The sequence below is a fragment of the Bombyx mandarina genome, chromosome 08 (assembly GCF_030267445.1).
Source record: "Bombyx mandarina strain Sakado chromosome 08, ASM3026744v2".
NCBI classification, from domain to species: Eukaryota; Metazoa; Arthropoda; class Insecta; order Lepidoptera; family Bombycidae; genus Bombyx; species Bombyx mandarina.
This window is the reverse complement of record NC_143215.1, coordinates 1,333,737-1,353,802: the sequence shown is the minus strand read 5'-3', so window position 1 is coordinate 1,353,802 and position 20,066 is coordinate 1,333,737. Positions and strand designations below refer to the sequence as shown.

Sequence of the window (20,066 nt, the reverse complement as noted above, 5' to 3'; positions counted from 1 at the left end):
GCTAAGCAATAAAAAAAAAAAAAATAATAATACTCTCCACAAGCCTCGTTTGAAGAAGGACATGTCATAGCGCTCAGGAAACACCGTGGAGGGGAGCTCATTCCATAGCCGGATGGTACGTGGCAAAAAAGACCTCTGGAAACGCACTGTCGATGACCGCAGTGGCTCCAGGTAGTATGGATGAACTCTACTCCGGTGGCGGGCGGTGCTATGGTAAAAACGATGTTTAATATCATATTAATACTCTTTACGTGTTAAGCGTTACGGCCGGTCACTGTCATGTTTGTAATAATTTAAAATATATTTGACATTGTCATAGAAAGTGCTACACAAACCATACTTATTTCATTTCAAACATCAAGTCACTCTAAACAACATTATCACCTCAACAGGCAGATTTTTTAAAATTAGATGCTTAATATATGACACAGCTTCTTTCGACGATGACGTGTGGTCGCCTATCGCAGCCCTGTTCACATTTAATCATTTGTGAATATCACATTCAAATAATAATCGGTATTTTTTTGGAAAATTGTATTTTACTATGCAGATAATCTCTGAGCTCCGTTACATCAAAATCCACATCCACAACATTACATTGGACGGGCCATAAAATATACGAGAACAAAGAAACAAAGTCACCATAATTTATCTACATTTATCTACGTAACGTCTGCAAAACAAAGGGGTAAATACAGTAAACGGTCTGAGCACGACAATTATATGTATGCACCAATTAAACGGTTTAAATGCATTGTCTGAGAGTAACGTCTGCAATGAAGATAGAATTGTAACGAGTCTTTCGTAAACGCTTTAATGTTTACAGGGCTATCGAATCCAAGGTTGTTTCACGATTATCAAAATTTAGAACCGATATGTAAGTATCTTAAGGTACCGTCAGAACGATATTTCGACAAAGCCGCGTGACACGAAAACCTATGCTAACATGCTCCAGACTAGGAGGCAGATGATATTCGGTCTTATGGACAAGACTTACAATATGATAGACACTTCAACCCCGTGACTCTAGGGATGGGTGACGACATTCATAACATAGTGTCACTGCGCACCGCTAAACTTTTAACAACAAATGGTTATTGAGCACGTCTACGCCTTATCTTTTATATGATCATAATAAAAAAATAGTGACAAAATCGCTCAAAGAGTACATCCATTAACATCCATTAACATGAGGTAACACCTCGAGAGTAAATGCTTACGAACAATAACAGGATTTTGATACTTGATTCACCAATGATAAAGACATTGGTACATGACATACATTCTAACATAGAATCACCACCTCCTTTTTAAAGTCTGTATAACGAATAATACAAATGCGCGCTGAAATCGTAGGGTTATTTTTAAATGACATAATATCCTGAGTTCATAACATATAGTATAAATACATTCAGTAAACAAGCGTCGGTATTAATAACTTAACGGTTGATATTGTATTAGTGCCCCCGGTGTTGTTTCGCAGTCGGTCATTAACTAGGTTATTGTCCTGCCAGGCGTCATGTGAACGATGAGAATGTCAATTTTTTAACTAAGCTTTTGCTTTGTATTTCGACAAACCTGCTGTATTCATGTACGTACATTTATTAGTGGCAGGGCGTATTGTGAGCCCACACGAGTAGAGATCACTTAAGTATCTACAGCCGGCATCAGTGCGCCATTTCGAAAAAGCGGCACGACACGAGAACCCTCTCATCGTGGCAGCCGGTAACTACATTCCAGATCCTGCGATGGCAAACAGTCGACGTCGCCCTAAACACGTCATTTCGGATCCTCCCGATCCACTAATGGTGCTTTTAGGTACCTCAAGCAAGGTCATCGTTCTCGTCGAACCCGTTGCTTGCGACGAAGGGCTTGGCGAGTAAATTAATCCACAGACATAGCCTACTGAGGTTTCTCAGTTGGTCGCATTTCCGATCACATGTTCGATTATACAGTGGATATTTAGAACTGATTTACGAAGACAGCGCTTCGGCTAGGGCGATCGTGTGCATACCTAGTATACCTACCTCAATGAGCAAACGATTTATTCGTGACAAGTTAACTTCTGATACTAACATATTAGTAAGTGTTCGATATAAAGAGAAGTCAACATGTGTGTGTGTTTTTGTACGTATCCATCCTTAATCCTATTCGAGCCGTTTGAATGCGCTCAACACGCCTCGCTGCGGTCAATCATTGATGCATTGCAATACCGCATGCGAATATAGTGAAATGAATTTTTATTACATTTGTTACAAACTGAGAACTTATTAATTAGTTTGTTGTAGGTACGTTAAAATACTAAAGTGCCTATCGCGGGCCACGCTTTTCCTAAATGAGCTTCACGTGCATCACACGAGACGAGTACACCGTTCACGTTTTTCAGATCGCAGTATCTCTTCGGTAATCAATAACTATACAAATGCTTTGTAGTAATTATGATATAAACCAGGAAAGACTTTTTCGAAAAACGTATTAAAACCAAACTTACAAAACTAAAAACATTGCGTAATCACTGGTGGTGGTATTAAGGCGTATTCGGAGAGGGGATGGGTAGGTACAACTATCGAACCTATTTCTGTTGTCATACGTTTCGGTTTCAAAAGTAGGACACTCGTTATTAAGACATTGGAGCACACGCTTTTAAAGAAGAAAAAAAACACAGTTGCACCGATTTCTCTATAAAAAAACACCACACTCGCGTAAGTCATGACGGCCCTTATATGCAAGCTTTGTAAAGTGTCACAGTGTTCCGAAGGGACATTTTACTCCGCTTACAGATCATGGGGTAGAGTCTGTCGAGAATAAACGCGGCACGGACTGAGCCTCCTTCTGTGAGATGGTGGACTCGCAGAAGTCGAGCCTTGAAGTCAGCGTAGGAACGATATTTCCGTAACGCTATGCGTGATGATCGCCTCATCGTTGCTGCCGTTGATCACTCCTCAATTCTTGCTCACGCAGGAGCCAGTCACCGTCATCGCCTTAAACAAGTCCTTACGGATCCATCAGATCCACTAATTTTAACATTAGATGTCTTAGCTCTAGCACTAAGATCAGAAATAGGGACTCTGGTTACGGTAATCGTCGAACTCCGCAGAGTTCGACATGCAACTTAACCTATACAACAGCCCTCTCAATTTTTCGCCGGATATTCTCAGTGAGTCATGATTCCGACCCGGTAATAGATACATTCGCGAAGCAGCTGCGCCTGAGTTGTTAGGTCTCCTACGGAAACGCTCAGGCAGCTGATAGCAAATCCCATCCTGGCTGAGCCCGTGTTCGCCCACCTATCCTGGTGAAAATGAAAAGGCCTCCGGGCCATCACTAATCCTTTCTTACAAAAAAAAAGTTGTGCATCACCTGCCATGACTCGTCGCTATCGAGCATCGTAGCCACGACGGTCAGCAGCGACAGTCCCGGTCTTATCTTTGCGACGAGGACGCGGCTTTGCTCCCCGAATGCGGGGCGGTACTAAAGCGTATGCTTCGCCGTATCCTCGTCGCAGCCACTGCAGTGGTGGCCCTCAGGCGTGGTTTTTAACCCGCTTACAGGAACCAAAGAGTTAAACAGTTGCGGTACTCATTTAAGACCAGGCTGGCCTCTAGTTATCAAGTTAGTTTAGATGAATGTTTGTACATTGCATAAGTAACATTGACGAGCTCAATGCACACGGCCTTGAAGACTTCCCAGCGTTGGCAACCTCGACTGGCTAACATCGTTCAAGGATCCATATAGCGTGTCAATGTTGGGGCTTAGCGTAATAAACATTATTGAAAACTAGTTCCAAGAATGTCAAGTCATACTTGACATACCTACAAAAGAGATCTATCTGGTTTATATTGAACATCCCTATGTTTCCGTTCTTTGAAAAATAATGTTAATGCTTTCGCTACATCATCTTACTTTAATGTTCAGAATCTTGTTACGAACAAGGGATGACAGACAGTGGAAATGCGATAACTTTCGCATGTACCTAGTACGAATTAAATTTAAAGCAAGTTCACTTTTGATTCTTATTCACATTAACGGACTTCGAAGATTAAACCTTCGTAATCATATTACATAATGAAAACTTAAAACCTAAAAAAAAAACAATGCTCACATTATCAATGATTACCAATAAGATCATCATGTACATATATTAAGACTAGCTTTTGCCCGCGGCTTCGTCCGCATGGAATAAATAGTTTACAAATAATGCTTTATTTTAGAACAAATTTGGTTAGCATAAAATGCGTTATAGTGAGCCAAGACATATTCTGTCACGGGCTTTTCTTTAGATTTTTTAAAGGGAAATAATTCTGTCATACATTATTTTAGCGAAACTTTAACCGTTTCTGCAGCACACGCACCGGAAGCTCTCAAAAGGGGAAAAATCCCGATTTTGAAACATTCTTTATTAGTGCTCCGCTTGTATTGGTCTTAGCGTGATGTTATATAGCCTATAGCCTTCTTCAATAAACGGGCCATCTAACACTCAAAGAATTTTTCAAATCGGACCAGTAGTAGTTCCTGAGATTAGCGCGTTCAAACAAACAAACTCTTCAGCTTTATAATATTAGTATAGATTAGTATAGATAAGACGAATTAACACAGAAACCGGTCTACGTAGTTTAATGATTATGGGAATTCGCGGGTCAGTTAACGTGGAACGAGTTAACTGTCTGGATTTTCAAACACCGTCCTAAAGCATTTAACGCTATGATTCTATTGAAAACAGAATATTTGATTTCGCAACCGGTTTGTTTAGACGCTCTGTAGTTGTAGCTATGTTACTAAACGTTCATAATTTACATTCAGTATAGCAAATATATGTGGAAAAGCGTGCCGATATCATTTAGTAGGATAAGGACAATATGAATTGAATTTTTTACTGGTAGTAGGACCTCTTGTGAGTCCGCGCGTGTAGGTACCACCACCCTGCCTATATAAAATAAAAGAAATCACACAACTTCACTCCTTGCGTTCCCGCCAAAAAGTAAAGTTTTGGTTGCCTTTTTTGGTCTCCCACAGATTATAAACACTGCATGAAGTGAGCGTCATGTTGGCTGTACGATACAACCCTATTTTCTAGACTCAAACTACCCAGTTTTTAAGATTAATTACCCACCTGCCTATTTCGATGTTGAAATGAAATTCAATGATGACGTGTGCCAAGCCATTTGAAGAAACTATAGTTAGATTATATATTTTACATTGATAAACAAATTGGCTTTTACACGGTGCCACGGCCGCTATAATGGATAATGTTTTTCTAGATGAAAAATAGTACCTACGGTTTTAGTTTTAGTCGATCAGTCAGTAGTAGAGACGTGACAACGTAACAAACATTCCCATTTATACCTAGTCAGGTCATAAGTTCTGTCACATGTTTAATGTAAAATAATTGAAACAAGTTTATTCATTATGTAACCATTCATATACCAAAATGAACTTAACAAAACATAGATTCTTATGACACTAAAATTTATTCAAAATGACCTCCGTGATTTTGAATACAGGCCTTCAATCTGCGCGGCCAGTCGTCTATCGCAGCACGAACGAGGTCCATGTCAATATCGGCGGTTGCCTTAATCAAGGATGTCTTGAGTGACTCCAAATTGGGATGAGGCTTTGAGCACGCCTTTTCCTCCAAGTGTTGCCATATCTTGTAATCTAACGGATTCAAATCTGGACTGGAGGAGGGCCAGTCTTCGTGCCGGATGAAGTCGATTTCACGCGCCGCCAGCCAGTCTTGTGTGCTCTTCGCTCTATGAGCTGGCGCCGAATCTTGTTGGAATACCCAGTGCCTGTTATTGAACATGGTATGAGAAACAGATTCCACAAGGTTCGTCAGGACTGTATTTTGATACACAACTGCATTCGTTTTTACACCTTTCTCACAAAAATGTACCTCTGTTAAGCCCCAATAAGAAACTCTCAACCATACCATGAGCGAGGATGGAAAATGACCTCGTTAGACACGCGGAATACGGTTGCTCGCTTCATCACTACTGTGTGCGTACACCTTACCATTTTGTTTGTTGTAGCTCTCTTCCGAAAAAAGAATTTCCCGATATTTTTTTCCCGCGTACCGCTTCAACAAAGCGCGGCATCTCTTCAGTCTCAGGTCCATTAGACGAGCATTCAAACGATGTCCTGTTTTTCTTCGATATGCCCGAAGCCCTAAGTCTTCATTTAACACCCTTTTCACCGTGGTTCTGCTTAACCCCATCTGAAGGGCCAACAGTTTCTGCTTACGTTTGGGATTTCTTTGAATTCGCGCCTTTACAGCTTTTATCACTGCTGGAGTCCTAACAGACCGAGGGCGACCACTTCTTGACCTGTCATCTACACTAGTCTTCATTGTATCGTTTGATGGTACGATGAACGAATCTTTTGGTTATATTCAAATTTTTCAGTATGCTAAAAATTTGAATTGGCGCGTAACCGCAACGATGCAACGCAATAACTGCAACACGGTCTTCTTTAAGCGTCCCCTCCATATTTAAAAATGAGTAAAATTCTAAAAGTATACATTTTTATTTTCATGAACAATTCAAAATTTGAATTCAATAAACTTTTTTGTGGCCAGCATTCTAAAAGAAAAGTTTTTACTGTGTGACAATACTTATGACCTGACTAGTTATTGTTAAGTAGGTATGGATTTGTGATTTACGCGTAAATTTGTTGTAATATTGGATTTAACTGTGGGTGTAAAATTTTTGATTCTTTTTTTTTAATATTTATTTCTTAGATCGGTGGACGAGGTCACGGCCCTCCTAATGTTAAATGGTTACCGGAGCCCATAGACATCTACAACGTAAATGCCGCCACCCACCTTGAAATATAAGTTCTAAGGTCTCAAGTATAGTTACAACGGTTGCCCCACCCTTTAAACCCAAACGCATTACTGCTTCACGGCAGAAATAGGCAGTGGTACCTACCCGTGCGGACTCGCAAGAGGTCCTACCACAAGTATAATATAAAGTAATTGTATATTATTTAAACTTATCTTTTAAATGTCATTTACGCGATTCAAGTTGTTACCACGTCTTTTCTATTCTATGATAGCAACCACTACACATTATTTTCGGGCAGATAATATTAAATTTCAAGTTGAAATCGAAATTTTGCGCTGCAAACGAAATAACTCTGTTTTCTGGTCCAATGCCAAATTACATTTGAACACATATTTACAGTTATCTTTTGTAAATTGTATAATTGAACTATAGTATCATTAGAAGCATTATTTATTTTCATCCATTAGGTACTATTGTTTTCTATATGTGTAATTCTGTAGGTACGTTAGTTTGTTTTTGAGCAGAATTTCCCAAAACGGCTGGACTAATTTTCGTAATATTTTTAACTGCTAAAGTGGGACCTTAGATTGTTTGTTTAGATTTTAATTAGACCCATGTGTGGCGGACTGGCTAGATGAAATTTAAAATATTATATACGAGCAAATACTTTTTTCTATTGTACTCTTTGGGTAGACGGGCTTTCAGCATCCCTAGGGTTAAGCAGTTTTTTTTTCTTTTTTCCTACCAATGCTGATAGCCTTGAGAGGCTATTTCAGCTTCACCCTAACATGTAGATGAGCTCACGGGGCTCTAACCGGAGTATTGCTAACACTGGCCCTAGCAAGAGCATTGCTTCGCAGAATCTACCACCGGATCGGAAACGCGACCCACTGAGAAGCAGTCATACCGTGTTTTATTCATTGCTGATCGGAAGGTTTTCTGATCGTGGGGAGTATTATAAATTTGCCAAGCCACAAGTCCATATTAAGGCGATTTCTCTTTTTTTGAAAGCTCCGATCACGATCCGCCTGGTGTAAAACTGTATTTTTACTATTCATTCCCATTCTCAAGAAATATTAGTTATAAAAATAAAACCTCGCGTGGTTTAATTGTTTTAATTTGAAGTAGAGCAAAGTCGTTTCGTAGGATAGGAATAAGTAGGATAGTAATACTGGTGGTAGGACCTCTTGTGATTACTGGTGGTAGGACCTCTTGTGAGTCCGCGCGGGTGGGTGCCACCGCCCCGCCTATTTCTGCCGTGAAGCGGTAATGCGTTTCGGTTTGAAGGGTGGGGCAGCCGTTGTGACTATACTGAGACCTTAGAACTATATCTCAAGGTGTGTGGCGTATTTACGTTGTAGATGTCTATGGGCTCCAGTAACCACTTAGCATCGGGTGGGCTGCGAGCTCGTCCACACAGCTAAGCAATAAAAAAAAAAAAAAAAAAAAAAAAAAAAAAAATTGGCACACTGGGGGCATAGTGACTACACTCGGGTGCAATGAAATCGCACATCTGTACATTTATTGAAAAATATTATTTACTTCTTTTTATTTAAAAAAATACATATATTTTTTAACATAAGGTTAAAGGATAGTTCAATACCTATTCAATGATACCACATAAGACATGATAAGTTTACCTGCCTGCTGAAACAAAACGACAACAGCAAAATCCAAAAATTGCTCCCTCAACTCACTGCAGTTTGCAAGACCAACTGCAGGTATAAAAAGGCATGTTTTGTGTAAAACGTCATCAGTTGCAAGCCAACGCTTAACCTGATAAGACCTCTAGTGACTCCAATTGCATTTGTCTGAAAAAGATGGATACTACTCCGGAAAAAGCCGCTCAAGTCGTCGCTTTAATTGAAGCGGGCCAGAACCAGAGTGCTGTAGCTCGATAACTGAATATCAGCCGATATTCAGTTCGTCGTGTGTACCAGCGCTATCGGGAGACTGGTGGCTTTGAAAGGCGACGAGGTTCTGGTTGAGCAAGAGCTACAACACAGCGCGACAACAGATTTCTTGTAACGACAGCGTTGCGAAATCGTTGTTTGACTGCCGTTTAACTTGCACAGCAGCTTCAACAGGTGCGTGAAGTGGTAGTCAGCAGGTGGACAGTCAGAAGGAGACTTGCCGAAGGTGGTTTGACTGCGCATAGGCCAGCAAATGGCCCTAAATTGACGCCAGCTCACCGCCAGGCTCGTTTTCGATTTGCACAAGAACACGTCAACTGGACAGCCGACCAGTGGAAAGCTGTCCTGTTCTCAGACGAGTCCAGAATGTGTCTTCATGATAATGATGGACGTGGAAGGGTCTACAGAAGGCGCTCAGAGCGATTTTCCCAATGTTGCATCACAGAACGTGTAGCATACGGCGGTGGTTCGTGTATGTTCTGGGGAGGTATCTCACTCGAACGAAAAACAGAGCTTGTCTTCATCGTTGGGGCCAATATTAGGCGACAAACAAGAGGTCTAACATCTCAACGATACATAGAGGAAGTTCTACAAGAACATGTCGTACCATTTGGCCGTTTAATTGGAAGTAACTTCCTTTTTATGCATGACAATGCAAGACCTCATACCGCTGCGATAGTGAGACAATACTTACAAGAAGTAAATGTACCCGTGATGGAGTGGCCAGCTCGGAGCCCGGACCTTAATCCGATTGAACACTTGTGGGACGAATTAAAAAGAAAAATTAGAAGAATTAATTAGGTCGAAATAGTGCTCCAGCTAATCTCCAGGAGCTACAAAATGCGCTCAAAGAGGAATGGGACGCCATGCCACAAGACTTTATCAGAAACTTGATAGAGTCGATGGGGAATCGGTGTGAAGCTGTAATTCGGGCAAGAGGGGGCAATACTTGTTACTAATAAATGATTTTTCAGTATTTTTTGTTTTTTTTTATTAATCCCCAAATTTTAAACGGTTTAGTTGAGTAATCATTTTGTAATAAAGATTAAATTGTTGTTGTATTTTATTTTCCTCAAGAAAGTAACCTTATCTCCACTTATATGGTATCATTGAATAGGTATTGAACTAACCTTTAACCCTATGTTAAAAAATATATGTATTTTTTTAAATTAAAAGAAGTAAATAATATTTTTCAAAAAATGTACAGATGTGCGATTTCATTGCACCCGAGTGTAGTTCCGCGAGGAGTGGATATTGACGGAGAGGTCCTTTAGGCCCCGTTCGCATCTTTTATTTTATACCGGACTCAGTATTTTAAATTACTGCTGGTAACTTTAACAATTATTGGTCTAATTTAGAAGCCGGAACGCTAGATTGATCTATAAAACGGTTGCAGAAGCCCACAGACAACAGAGAAATGACGCTGTTCTTGATTTTGACATGACAATGTTTCATGACTTAAATCCACGCATGGTACCACCGGAACACAAGCTCACTGCAAGCTTAATAATAACTTACTACTCGATTTTTTGCATTGAAAAGATAAGTTTGCCTTCAAGTAAGGTATTTTTGTTTTGCTTAAGTGGGTGAAATAGCTCACGGTCCAGTTGCGGAGCAGTTACCGGAGCCCATAGACATCAAAAAGTGAATGTCGTCACCCACCTTGAAAGAATAAACAAATGTTTTCCGCAAAAAGTTTTTAAAAGGTTTTTTTCCTCAATACGTTTATTGCCGCTTTCCGCGTTTACTGACGGCGCTGAAAACGCTGACAGCTTATGCTGGTTGCACGTATGAGGTATCAATGTCAGTAAGTCTTCAGAAGTCGTCACGTAAAATGTAACGCATGATGAACGGTTCACGGTTCGGAATTACTGATACGGAAAGCTAATAAAAAATCTGATCAATGCAGCCAAGTGTAATTCTATTTACGATTTAGTATATTTTGTATCTCGTCGTCTACGTACGCCGTTACGTCACCGCGTGACGTAACAGCCGTCTGGTGTAGTGGTAAGTGACATGGTCACTACACAAGGGGGTCGCGGGATCGAATCCCGCCAAGGAAAGATATTTATATGATAAATATAAAATGTATTTTCCAGGGTTATGGATGTATACTATATATATGTATGTGTATAATAAAAATCTTATATTTATATCCGTTATCTGGTACCTGTAACACAAGTTCTTTACGAACTTAGCACGGGACCAGTTAACGTGGCGTGATTGTTAGTAAATATATATTGTTTATTATTATTATTAAATCCGTGATCATAAAGTGTATGCGCTGCTGACTGTGGCGTACACAACTTGAGATTTAGATAAGAAATATATTTAGATAGGCAGCGGCTTGGCTCTGCCCCTGGCATTGCTGAAGTCCATGGGCGACGGTAACCACTCACCATCAGGTGGGCCGTATGCTCGTCTGCCTACAAGGGCAATAAAAAAAAGAAAAAAAAAAAGAAATCACTGATAGTCAAAGAATATGCGTTTATTATATACTTGGCTAACAAGTAACTAATTCTATCTATGTATGTGGTGAGTACCGCTGTATATGAGTGCTGGACGTGTACTGGCGCTTTATACTGCGGTTTGAGTAAAGTGATGTAAAAGTGCTGATGTGAATGCGCGCGTGCCCTGTACGATACATGACTAGTACATAAAGACAAAAGAGTCGGAAAATTCAAAACGCAATAAAAACAACCCGTATCTATATTTTTTAATTTGGCTAAAGAAAAAAGAATAGATAACAATTGAACGTGTCAATCTTGAGAAATATTCACTAAAGTTTGTTAAATATTGTAATTAAATTAATATAAAGACCACTGTTTAAACATATTAAATAATTAATCGAATGAAATAATAATTGTGCATGTAAAATTTAAGTATTTTGTCGGAACAAAGGCTTTAATAAAAATATATTTTATCTGTTCCAGTAGTAGTATCAATGTGCCTTCATTATCATTAAACTGGTATAAGATTGAGCACGAAACCGACATGCCTTGAATTGTTCTAACTATCAATGTATGTCTACACAACTTGCCAACTGGTTTAATTATATTATAACACAGGCATGATCGAACTGGAGTTTTTGGCATTAAGTCTGCGCTAGCTTCTGGTTCTAAAGCGGAATTTTTGAGGTCAGCTAAAATTCGAGATCTCTTTGATAGACCCAAAAAAAAAAAATGTTTTGAAGGCATTTACAAGGCACAATTGTAAAGCAATATATTATATTTATTCAGAATAATGCAATGTAATATATTGATTGCATCAGCCCTGGAAATATGCAAATTTCGCTTTGTTCAATAATATACTCGTAGTAGAACAGAAGCTTTAGCTCTTTATTTTATTGCGTACTCGGATAAATGATCTCACTGCGACCTTGAATGAACTTATGATCCGTAGTTAACATACCCATAGTGCTACACGCCTTGAGACATGAGGTCCAAGCCTCAATTGTATAGATTAACGGTTGTCTCACACTTCAAACTGGGTGGGACACATTATTGATTTGCGACAATTTTGAAGTTGTCGTCGTAGCCTCAAGGATAATACGTCCGGTGCATTTGTATCTTGCGATGTACCGGTGTTCGAATCCAGCTGGCAGGTACCAATTTTTCTAATGAAATACCTACCTACTTAAAGAATGTTCACGATTGACTTCTGCGGTGAAGGAATAACATCGTGTAATAAAAATCAAACCCGCAAAATAATAATTTGCGTAATTACTGATGGTAAGACCTCTTGTGAGTCCGCACGGGTAGGTACCACCACCCTTGCCTTTTCTGTCGTGAAGCAGTAATGCGTTTCGGTTTGAAGGGTTGGGCAACCGTTGTAACTGTATTGAGACCTTAGAATTCATATCTCGAGGTGGGTGCCGGAATGCCGCCGCATTTACGTTGTAGATATCTACGGGCTCCAGTAACCACTTAACACCAGGTGGGCTGTGAGCTCGTCCACCGATTTATGCAATAAATAAATAAAATAAATACCTACTCATGCTGGTTCACAAGACGCCCTACCTCCAGTCAAATTGTATTGTCTTGTTTCCTATTGTTAGTTTAATATCTGTGTTATTGTCTACAGTGCGAAGCTACGACAAACATGACAAGTGCGGCCTAGTTTGGATACCGCGCGTGGTCGCCTACCGCTGCCGGACGTGCGGTATATCGCCCTGCATGTCCATATGCAGAGAATGCTTCCACCGAGGCGATCACTCCACGCACGACTTCAACATGTTTCTATCGCAGGCCGGTGGTGCCTGCGACTGTGGTGACAAATCCGTCATGAAGGAAGATGGGTAAATATCTTAATATGTCTTTTATTATTGATATTAAAACGTTAAGAAAGAACCACTGGTGAGGTGGGTACATTTATTGGAAATATATTAAGAACAGTGCGTTTCCAGAGATCTTTTTTGCAACGTACCATCCGGCTATGGAATGAGCTCCCCTCCACGGTGTTTCCCGAGCGCTATGACATGACCTTCTTCAAAAGAGGCTTGTGGAGAGTATTAATCGGTAGGCGGCGGCTCGGCTCTGCCCCTGGCATTGCTGAATTCCATGGGCGACGGTAACCACTCTCCATCAGATGGGCCGTATGCTCGTTTGCCTACAAGGGCAATTAAAAAAAAATAAAAACTAGATAACCTTTTTTTGATAAATTGTGTTTTTTAGAAATTATATTTAAATACAAATCATATATTGATAAAATGATAAAATATGAATCGTAGGCAGATCGATTTATAGCCCCCGAAATTCCCTGTATATGAAAATAGTTGAAAATGTAGAAAATAGTTGGAGCCGTTTCCGGGATTCAGATTATATATACGAGCCGTTTCCGGGATTCAGATTATATATACAAGAATTGCTCGCTTAAAGATATTTTTAAGAATTAAAGAATGCTTAGTACAATTACACATCGAACTACGAGCATCGTTTCTATGTATCGAAAGCTATATACTAAAATTTTACAAGACAAAATCTATTCAGCGGCTAGCTAAATTACCAGGTCTTGTCTGAGTCAAACATTGGCCTGGGATTGAGCGAGGGCGTGATGACGTCACCGCGACCTACCAATCTCGGTTCGGTACATACAGTAAACAGGAACCGGAGTCCTACGCAACTAATAAATATGTATCTGCGAATTGTTATTGCTGGCCGCTTAAGGAATTTATTTATATCCATTTTGTTCAATAGAAATATTTATAAATCGACTAGCTGACCCGGCAGACTTCGTATTGCTTCAATTGATAAATAAAAGACTTAAACTATTGTATAAAATAAACTTAAAATAAACAAAAATAATCCCTCTGACGGAAGACACATCAAAGGAAAAACAAAATTGTTATTTTTATTTAATTCCGAGCATTTTCATATTTATCTACCTTTTAAACCTTCTCTGGACTTGCACAAATAATTCAAGACCAAAATTAGCCAAATCGGTCCAGCCGTTCTCGAGTTTTAGCTAGACTAACGAACAGCAATTAATGAATATTATAATGAATATAGAAGAAGAAGATAACAGAAAAAAATACGTTGCTTAATTTTAAGCAATTTGGAGAGGGAATTACTGTTACTTGCAGTAACCATTGTTTTTTTTTTTAAATACATTACTGAACTTTCCGCTGGTAACGATCCTCCGTGCGACGATAATTTGTCACTTTTCAGTGGCAACCGTAAGATTGCTTGCTCGTGCAGCTTACAATCATCCAGCAAAAGAAAAGCCGGTCATCGTTCTCGTCGAACCCATCGCTTGCGACGAAGAGTTCGACGAGTAAATTAACCTACAGACACAGACAGCCCACTGAGCTTCTCGTCGGATCACCTCAGTGGGTCGCGTTTCCGATCCGGAGGTAGATTCTGCGAAGCACCGCTCTAGCTAGGGTTAGTGTAGCAACGTACTCAGGTTAGAGCCCCGTGAGCTCACCTACTCGCTCTGTGAATCTAGTATAGTCGAGGTTACTAGAATAGGTAGGAAAAAAACAAGAAAATCAGAAAATATTTAAGTACGTTACAAAATTCGATGAACAACATTTTTATAGTTCCTTAAAAAGTTATCAGAACGTAAATGACAGAGCTCTGTCAAATTACGAACAGCTTTTTATTGCCGTTGTAGACAGACAAGCGTACAGTTCATCTGATGTTAAATACTCGCCTTCCCACATGGATATCAGAAATACCAAAGGCTGAGGATTCTTCTCAAACTCCATATTGAAAACATTTTGCATAATAACAATATAATATGTATCAATAAGTTGAACACGGTATTACTGGTGGTAGGACCTGATGTGAGTCCGCGCGGGTAAGTACCACCACCCCGCCTATTTCTGCCGTGAAGCAGTAATGCGTTTCGGTTTGAAGGGTGGGGCAGCCGTTGTAACTATACTGAGACCTTACAACTTATATCTCAAGGTGGGTGGCGCATTTACGTTTTAGATGTCTATGGGCTCCAGTAACCACTTAACACCAGGTGGGCTGTGAGCTCGTCCACCCATCTAAGCAATAAAAAAAAACACGGCTCACATAGTTTTTATCAACATTTCTGTAGTCGAGTCAGAAAAATTTATGTGATACTTGCGAGTTGATCACTAGAATTGGTCGATAAACTAATAAGAATGTAAGTTAAAACGTTTTAAACTAGTTTGGAAGGAATCACGCGCCGTTAAATGTGACCAGACGCCGTCTTATTGATCGATACAAATATAACAGGGGGCTATTAAACGTACAACGATCAATATTCATGGTCTAATTTAAAACTAGCTCGTGGCTCGGTCGTGGACTGCGTGCCTCTCGGGGTCGCCGTTCAGTTTTTTTTTTTATTGCTTAGATGGGTGGACGAGCTCACAGCCCACCTCGTGTTAAGTGGTTACTGGAGCCCATAGACATCTACAACGTAAATGCGCCACCCACCTCGAGATATAAGTTCTACTGTCTCAGTATAGTTACAACGGCTACCCCACCCTTCGAACCGAAACGCATTACTGCTTCACGGCAGAAATAGGCAGGGTGGTGGTACCCACCCGCGCGGACTCCCAAGAGGTCCTACCACCAGTGAAAAATACAGAATAAATACAGATAATAATAAAGATAATAAATAAATACAGAATCGTCCCTGCTGTTCTGGCCTCTGATTTATAAATGGCAAAACCATGCATGTTTCCGTTTCAACCAAAGCGATCAATGATATCTCCGGACTAGGGAATTGAAATCTAACTTTTTGCTTATATAGGAACGGCCTGCATAAGTTTTTCCTTGTTGTTGTTGTTGTTTTTTTTTTTTATATTGCCATTGTAGGCACACGAACATACGGCCCACCTGATGGTAAGTAGTCACCGTCGCTCATGGACGTCAGCAAGCATGGGCAGAGCCAAGCCGCTGCCTACCATGTTTTTACTTCTAATGAAAATGCTGAATGCTAAACCGTAAAGTTCCTCATTGTCGTTGAAAGTTTAATATTTCGTTAACAAGTTTTCTCGTGTTCAAATAATTATTGATTCTGTCAACTTGCTCCATAGACTGTGTCCGCTAATAGTTGTCATCTATACATATAAATAAAATTGAAGTGTCTGTTTGTAATATAGAAATAACCACTTTTTACTATATGCATATGAATATATACTATACGGTATATGTATACACGAAAATAACATTTTTTACAATTTTTGTCTTTATGTTTGTTCCGGCTAATCTCTGGAACGCCTGAACCGATTTTGACGAGACTTTCACTGATGGGTAGGTGATGATATAAGGAGTAACATAGGCTACACTTTTTGGACTAGCTTTGCCCCGAGGCGTTTCCCGAGGTAAGACAATAACCGCGGGTAACATCGCGGGACTCAGCTATCAATAATCAAATTTAATGTTTCCGAAGCGAAGCGAGGGCGGGTCGCTAGTTATTATAATAACTTTGTTCTGTCGCATTGCAGAGTACTCCATCCTCTCTGGGTATGTGTTTTGAAATACCAGTCCCATCTTTATATGTATCGAAAACGTATCCCAACAATTTGGACCTCTGCGTCTTCGTCTTAACCGTAGGATCAATAAGATGTTTGTTATGTTGGTCCAGTTTCTTTGGTATACCATGCATAACAACTAACCCAGTTGCGTTCACAATTTCTGACAGTCGTATTTAAGTCGTCGTGGCCTAAAGGATAAGATGTTGGGTGCATTCGTATCTCGCGATGCAACGGTGTTCGAGTCCCGCAGGCAAATACTAATTTTTCTAATGAAATACGCACTTAACAAATGTTCACGATTGACTTGCACGGTGAAGGAAAAACATCGTTTAGTAAAAATCAAACCCGCAAAATTATAATTTGCGTAATGTTCTGTCGTAAAGCAGTTTTTTTTTTCCTACCTAATCTGATAGCCCTAGTGGCTATTTCAGCGTAACCCTAACTTTAGTAGGTGAGCTCACGGGGCTCAAACCTGATGACGTTGCTAACACGAACCCTAGCAAGAGCCGTGCTTCGCAGAATCTACCACCGGATCGGAAACGCGACCCACTGAGAAGATCCGGCGAGAAACTCAGTGGGCTGTGTCTGAGAGTTAATTTACTCGTCGAGCCCTTCGTCGCAAGCGACGGGTTCGACGAGAACGGTGACCGGTGCTTGAAGTACCTAAAAGCACCGTTAGTGGATCGGGAGGATCCGAGATGACGTGTTTTGGGCGACGTCGACTGCTTTCCATTCGGTCCGCAGGATCGGGAATGTAGTTACCGGCGGCTACGATGAGAGGGTTCTCGTGTCGTGCCGCTTTATCGAAGTGGCGCATCGACGCCGACTGTAGATACTTACTGATGGACTCTAAGTCCAGGTCGTCATGGAGGTCGACGTTCCTGACGAACCACGGGGCTCCGACGGCTATCCTGCAAAAACGGGATTGAATAGTTTGGAATGACTTTAAGTGAGTGCGGGCCGCGTGAGCGAACACTACACTTGCATAGGTCATGACGGGGCGTATGCAAGTTTTGTAGAGTGTCACCTTATTTCTAAGGGACATTTTACTTCGCCTACATATCATCGGGTAGAGACGTCCTAGAATGAAGGCGGCACGGTCGCGTACCGTCTTGATGTGAGGGCGGAATGTCATCCTACTGTCGAGGGTGACGCCTAAATATTTGACCTTCGGGGCCCACGGTATGGGCTGGTCGAACATCGTGATTGGGCGAATGGCGGGGGCGGAGGTGTTGACGCGCCTAGTCGGGAGGGGGATGCTCAGCGTGGTGTTCGGAGGGCGACCCCTTTTGAAGAGCACCGCTGTGCTTTTCGTGGGGTTGATGTCGATGCGCCACTTCCGGAACCACTGTCCCATGGTGGTAGCTGCGGTATGAAGTCGTCGATGAAGCAACGCCTTCTTCCTACACGAGTAGTAGATGGCGGTGTCATCGGCGAAGAGCGCCAGATGGGTCTCCGGAGACCGGGGTAGATCATTGATATAAAACGTAAAGCAGTAATGCGTTTCGGTTTGAATGGTGGGGCAGCCGTTGTACTGTAAAAACGGAGACCTTAGTACTAATGTTAGTACTCATGTCTTAAGGTAGGTGGCGGCATTTGCGTTGTAGATGTATATGGGTTCCGGCAACCACTTAACATCAGGTGGGCTGTGAGTTCCTTCCACCAATTAAGCACAAAAATTTTTAAAATAAAATTGGGAATGGGAATATCTCAAGTTTCGCTGCGTTGATTTCCGATACAAAAACAAAAATGTCTGTTTAATTTAAAAATAGAGATACGATCATTATAATTAATGAATATTACTTCACGTCTATATTGAGGTAAAGCGACGAAAATATTTTTAGTCAAAGCGTGACTTATCTCCCTAAAATTGTGATGCGCATGACGTAACCGTGTGACGTAACGCTTCGTGCTATACCCAAGGTCGGAAGGTCTGGGTCGAGTCGCCGAGGGACACGATCTCTGAAGGTCGTTCACCGTTTCTCTCTATCTTGAATAATCTCAAATAGCACCATCTCATTTCCGCGTCTCTTTGTTTTTATTCGAATTTGTGGTTGTTTTTTTTTTTTTTTGTTGTCAAATTTAGAACCAATAGGACGTCGTTGACATTTTTACTTTAGCTTATTTTGTATATTGCATAGCTGGATGAACTAGCTCGTCTAGTGTTAAGTGGTTACTAGAGCCCATAAAATGCTACCGTTTATCCGTTAAAGAAATCAATGAGAAGCATACTTGATCAAAAATCACAAAATTGTGATTTAATTGTGCCTTTCTATTGGAATGGTTTTTGTAGATTATATTTAACTAACGACCCGCCCTCGCTTCGCTTCGGAAACTGTAATTTATTATTGATTTCTCCACTATTTAATGGATGTTATTATACATATAAACCTTCCTCTTCAATCACTATCTATAAAAAAAACCGCATCAAAATCCGTTGGGTAGTTTTAAAGATTTAAGCATACATAGGGATATAGGGACAGAGAAGGCGACTTTGTTTTATACTATGTAGTGATGAATTAAGACTTCAATCTTATATGTCTCGAGGGGGATAATGCGATCGAAGTTGTGATTGTAATCTGTCTACGGTAGTTCCTGAACGACAGTTGGACCGCGAAGTCGTCTGCCAAAGTCTTAACGTCACGTAACGTAACGTCACGTAGTTAACACAAAGACTCCGTTCAGGCGAAATTGAAACAACATTGATATAAGTTTTCCTTGTAAGGTCATTGTATGCATTAAAGACTTGTTTTATGGTTAACGAGTTACATATGCATTCTTGGATAAGACTCAATTTAAAAAAAAAAGGTTTTTTTTATATTGCTTAGATGGGTGGACGAGCTCACAGCCCACCTGGTGTTACGTGGTTACTGGAGCCCATAGACATCCACAACGTAAATACGCCACCCACCTTGAGATACAAGTTCTAAGGTCTCAAGTATAGTTACAACGGCTGCCCCACCCTTCAAACCGAAACGCATTACTGCTTCATGGCAGAAATAGGCAGGGTGGTGGTACCTTCCAAGTCATGCCCAAGACATCGCTCGTCTGCCTACAAGGGCAATAAATAAAAAATTATTGTCTTCGATCCTTGATTCGTGTGCAACATTTGAAATTAATCGTCCTTGAAGTGTGAAAATGGCGTGCAAAGATTCCGTTACATACTCGTACATACTGAGCTAAAAGAAGTATGTTAATATGTCACATTATTGTTACAGATTCTGCAGTAACCACGGTAATAAATGTCCTCGGCCCGGCACCGTTCCCGCGGAACTGATGTGTGTTGCTGAAGCGATGATGCCGCGGCTCATACTACGGCTGCTCCAGCACTTCAGGGAGAACAGGTCGGTTTTACTTCGTAGCTTACGGGCATCGCCTGAATAACGTTTCGCACCATAACTTACTACCTTTGAGGAA

At 40.7% G+C, this 20,066-nt stretch overlaps 1 protein-coding gene and 1 long non-coding RNA gene across 3 annotated transcripts in view; one reads left to right on the top strand and one right to left on the bottom strand.

Annotated features, from left to right (window-relative positions):
• Positions 1-20,066, top strand: part of Ubr3 (Ubr3 ubiquitin ligase) — a 78,162-nt gene that overhangs the window by 15,478 nt on the left and 42,618 nt on the right. For both annotated transcript variants that reach the window (XM_089728985.1, XM_089728984.1), the window contains exons 2-3: positions 12,779-12,992; positions 19,868-19,993. In XM_089728985.1, coding sequence (XP_089585111.1) covers positions 12,779-12,992; positions 19,868-19,993 — 340 coding nt within the window. The remainder of the gene's footprint in view (positions 1-12,778; positions 12,993-19,867; positions 19,994-20,066) is intronic.
• LOC149502408 (uncharacterized) lies at positions 614-3,782 on the bottom strand. The gene is made up of 2 exons (XR_016323379.1): positions 3,542-3,782; positions 614-3,508 (listed from the first exon to the last, which is right to left on the bottom strand). It is a non-coding gene; the product is annotated as an uncharacterized LOC149502408 (long non-coding RNA).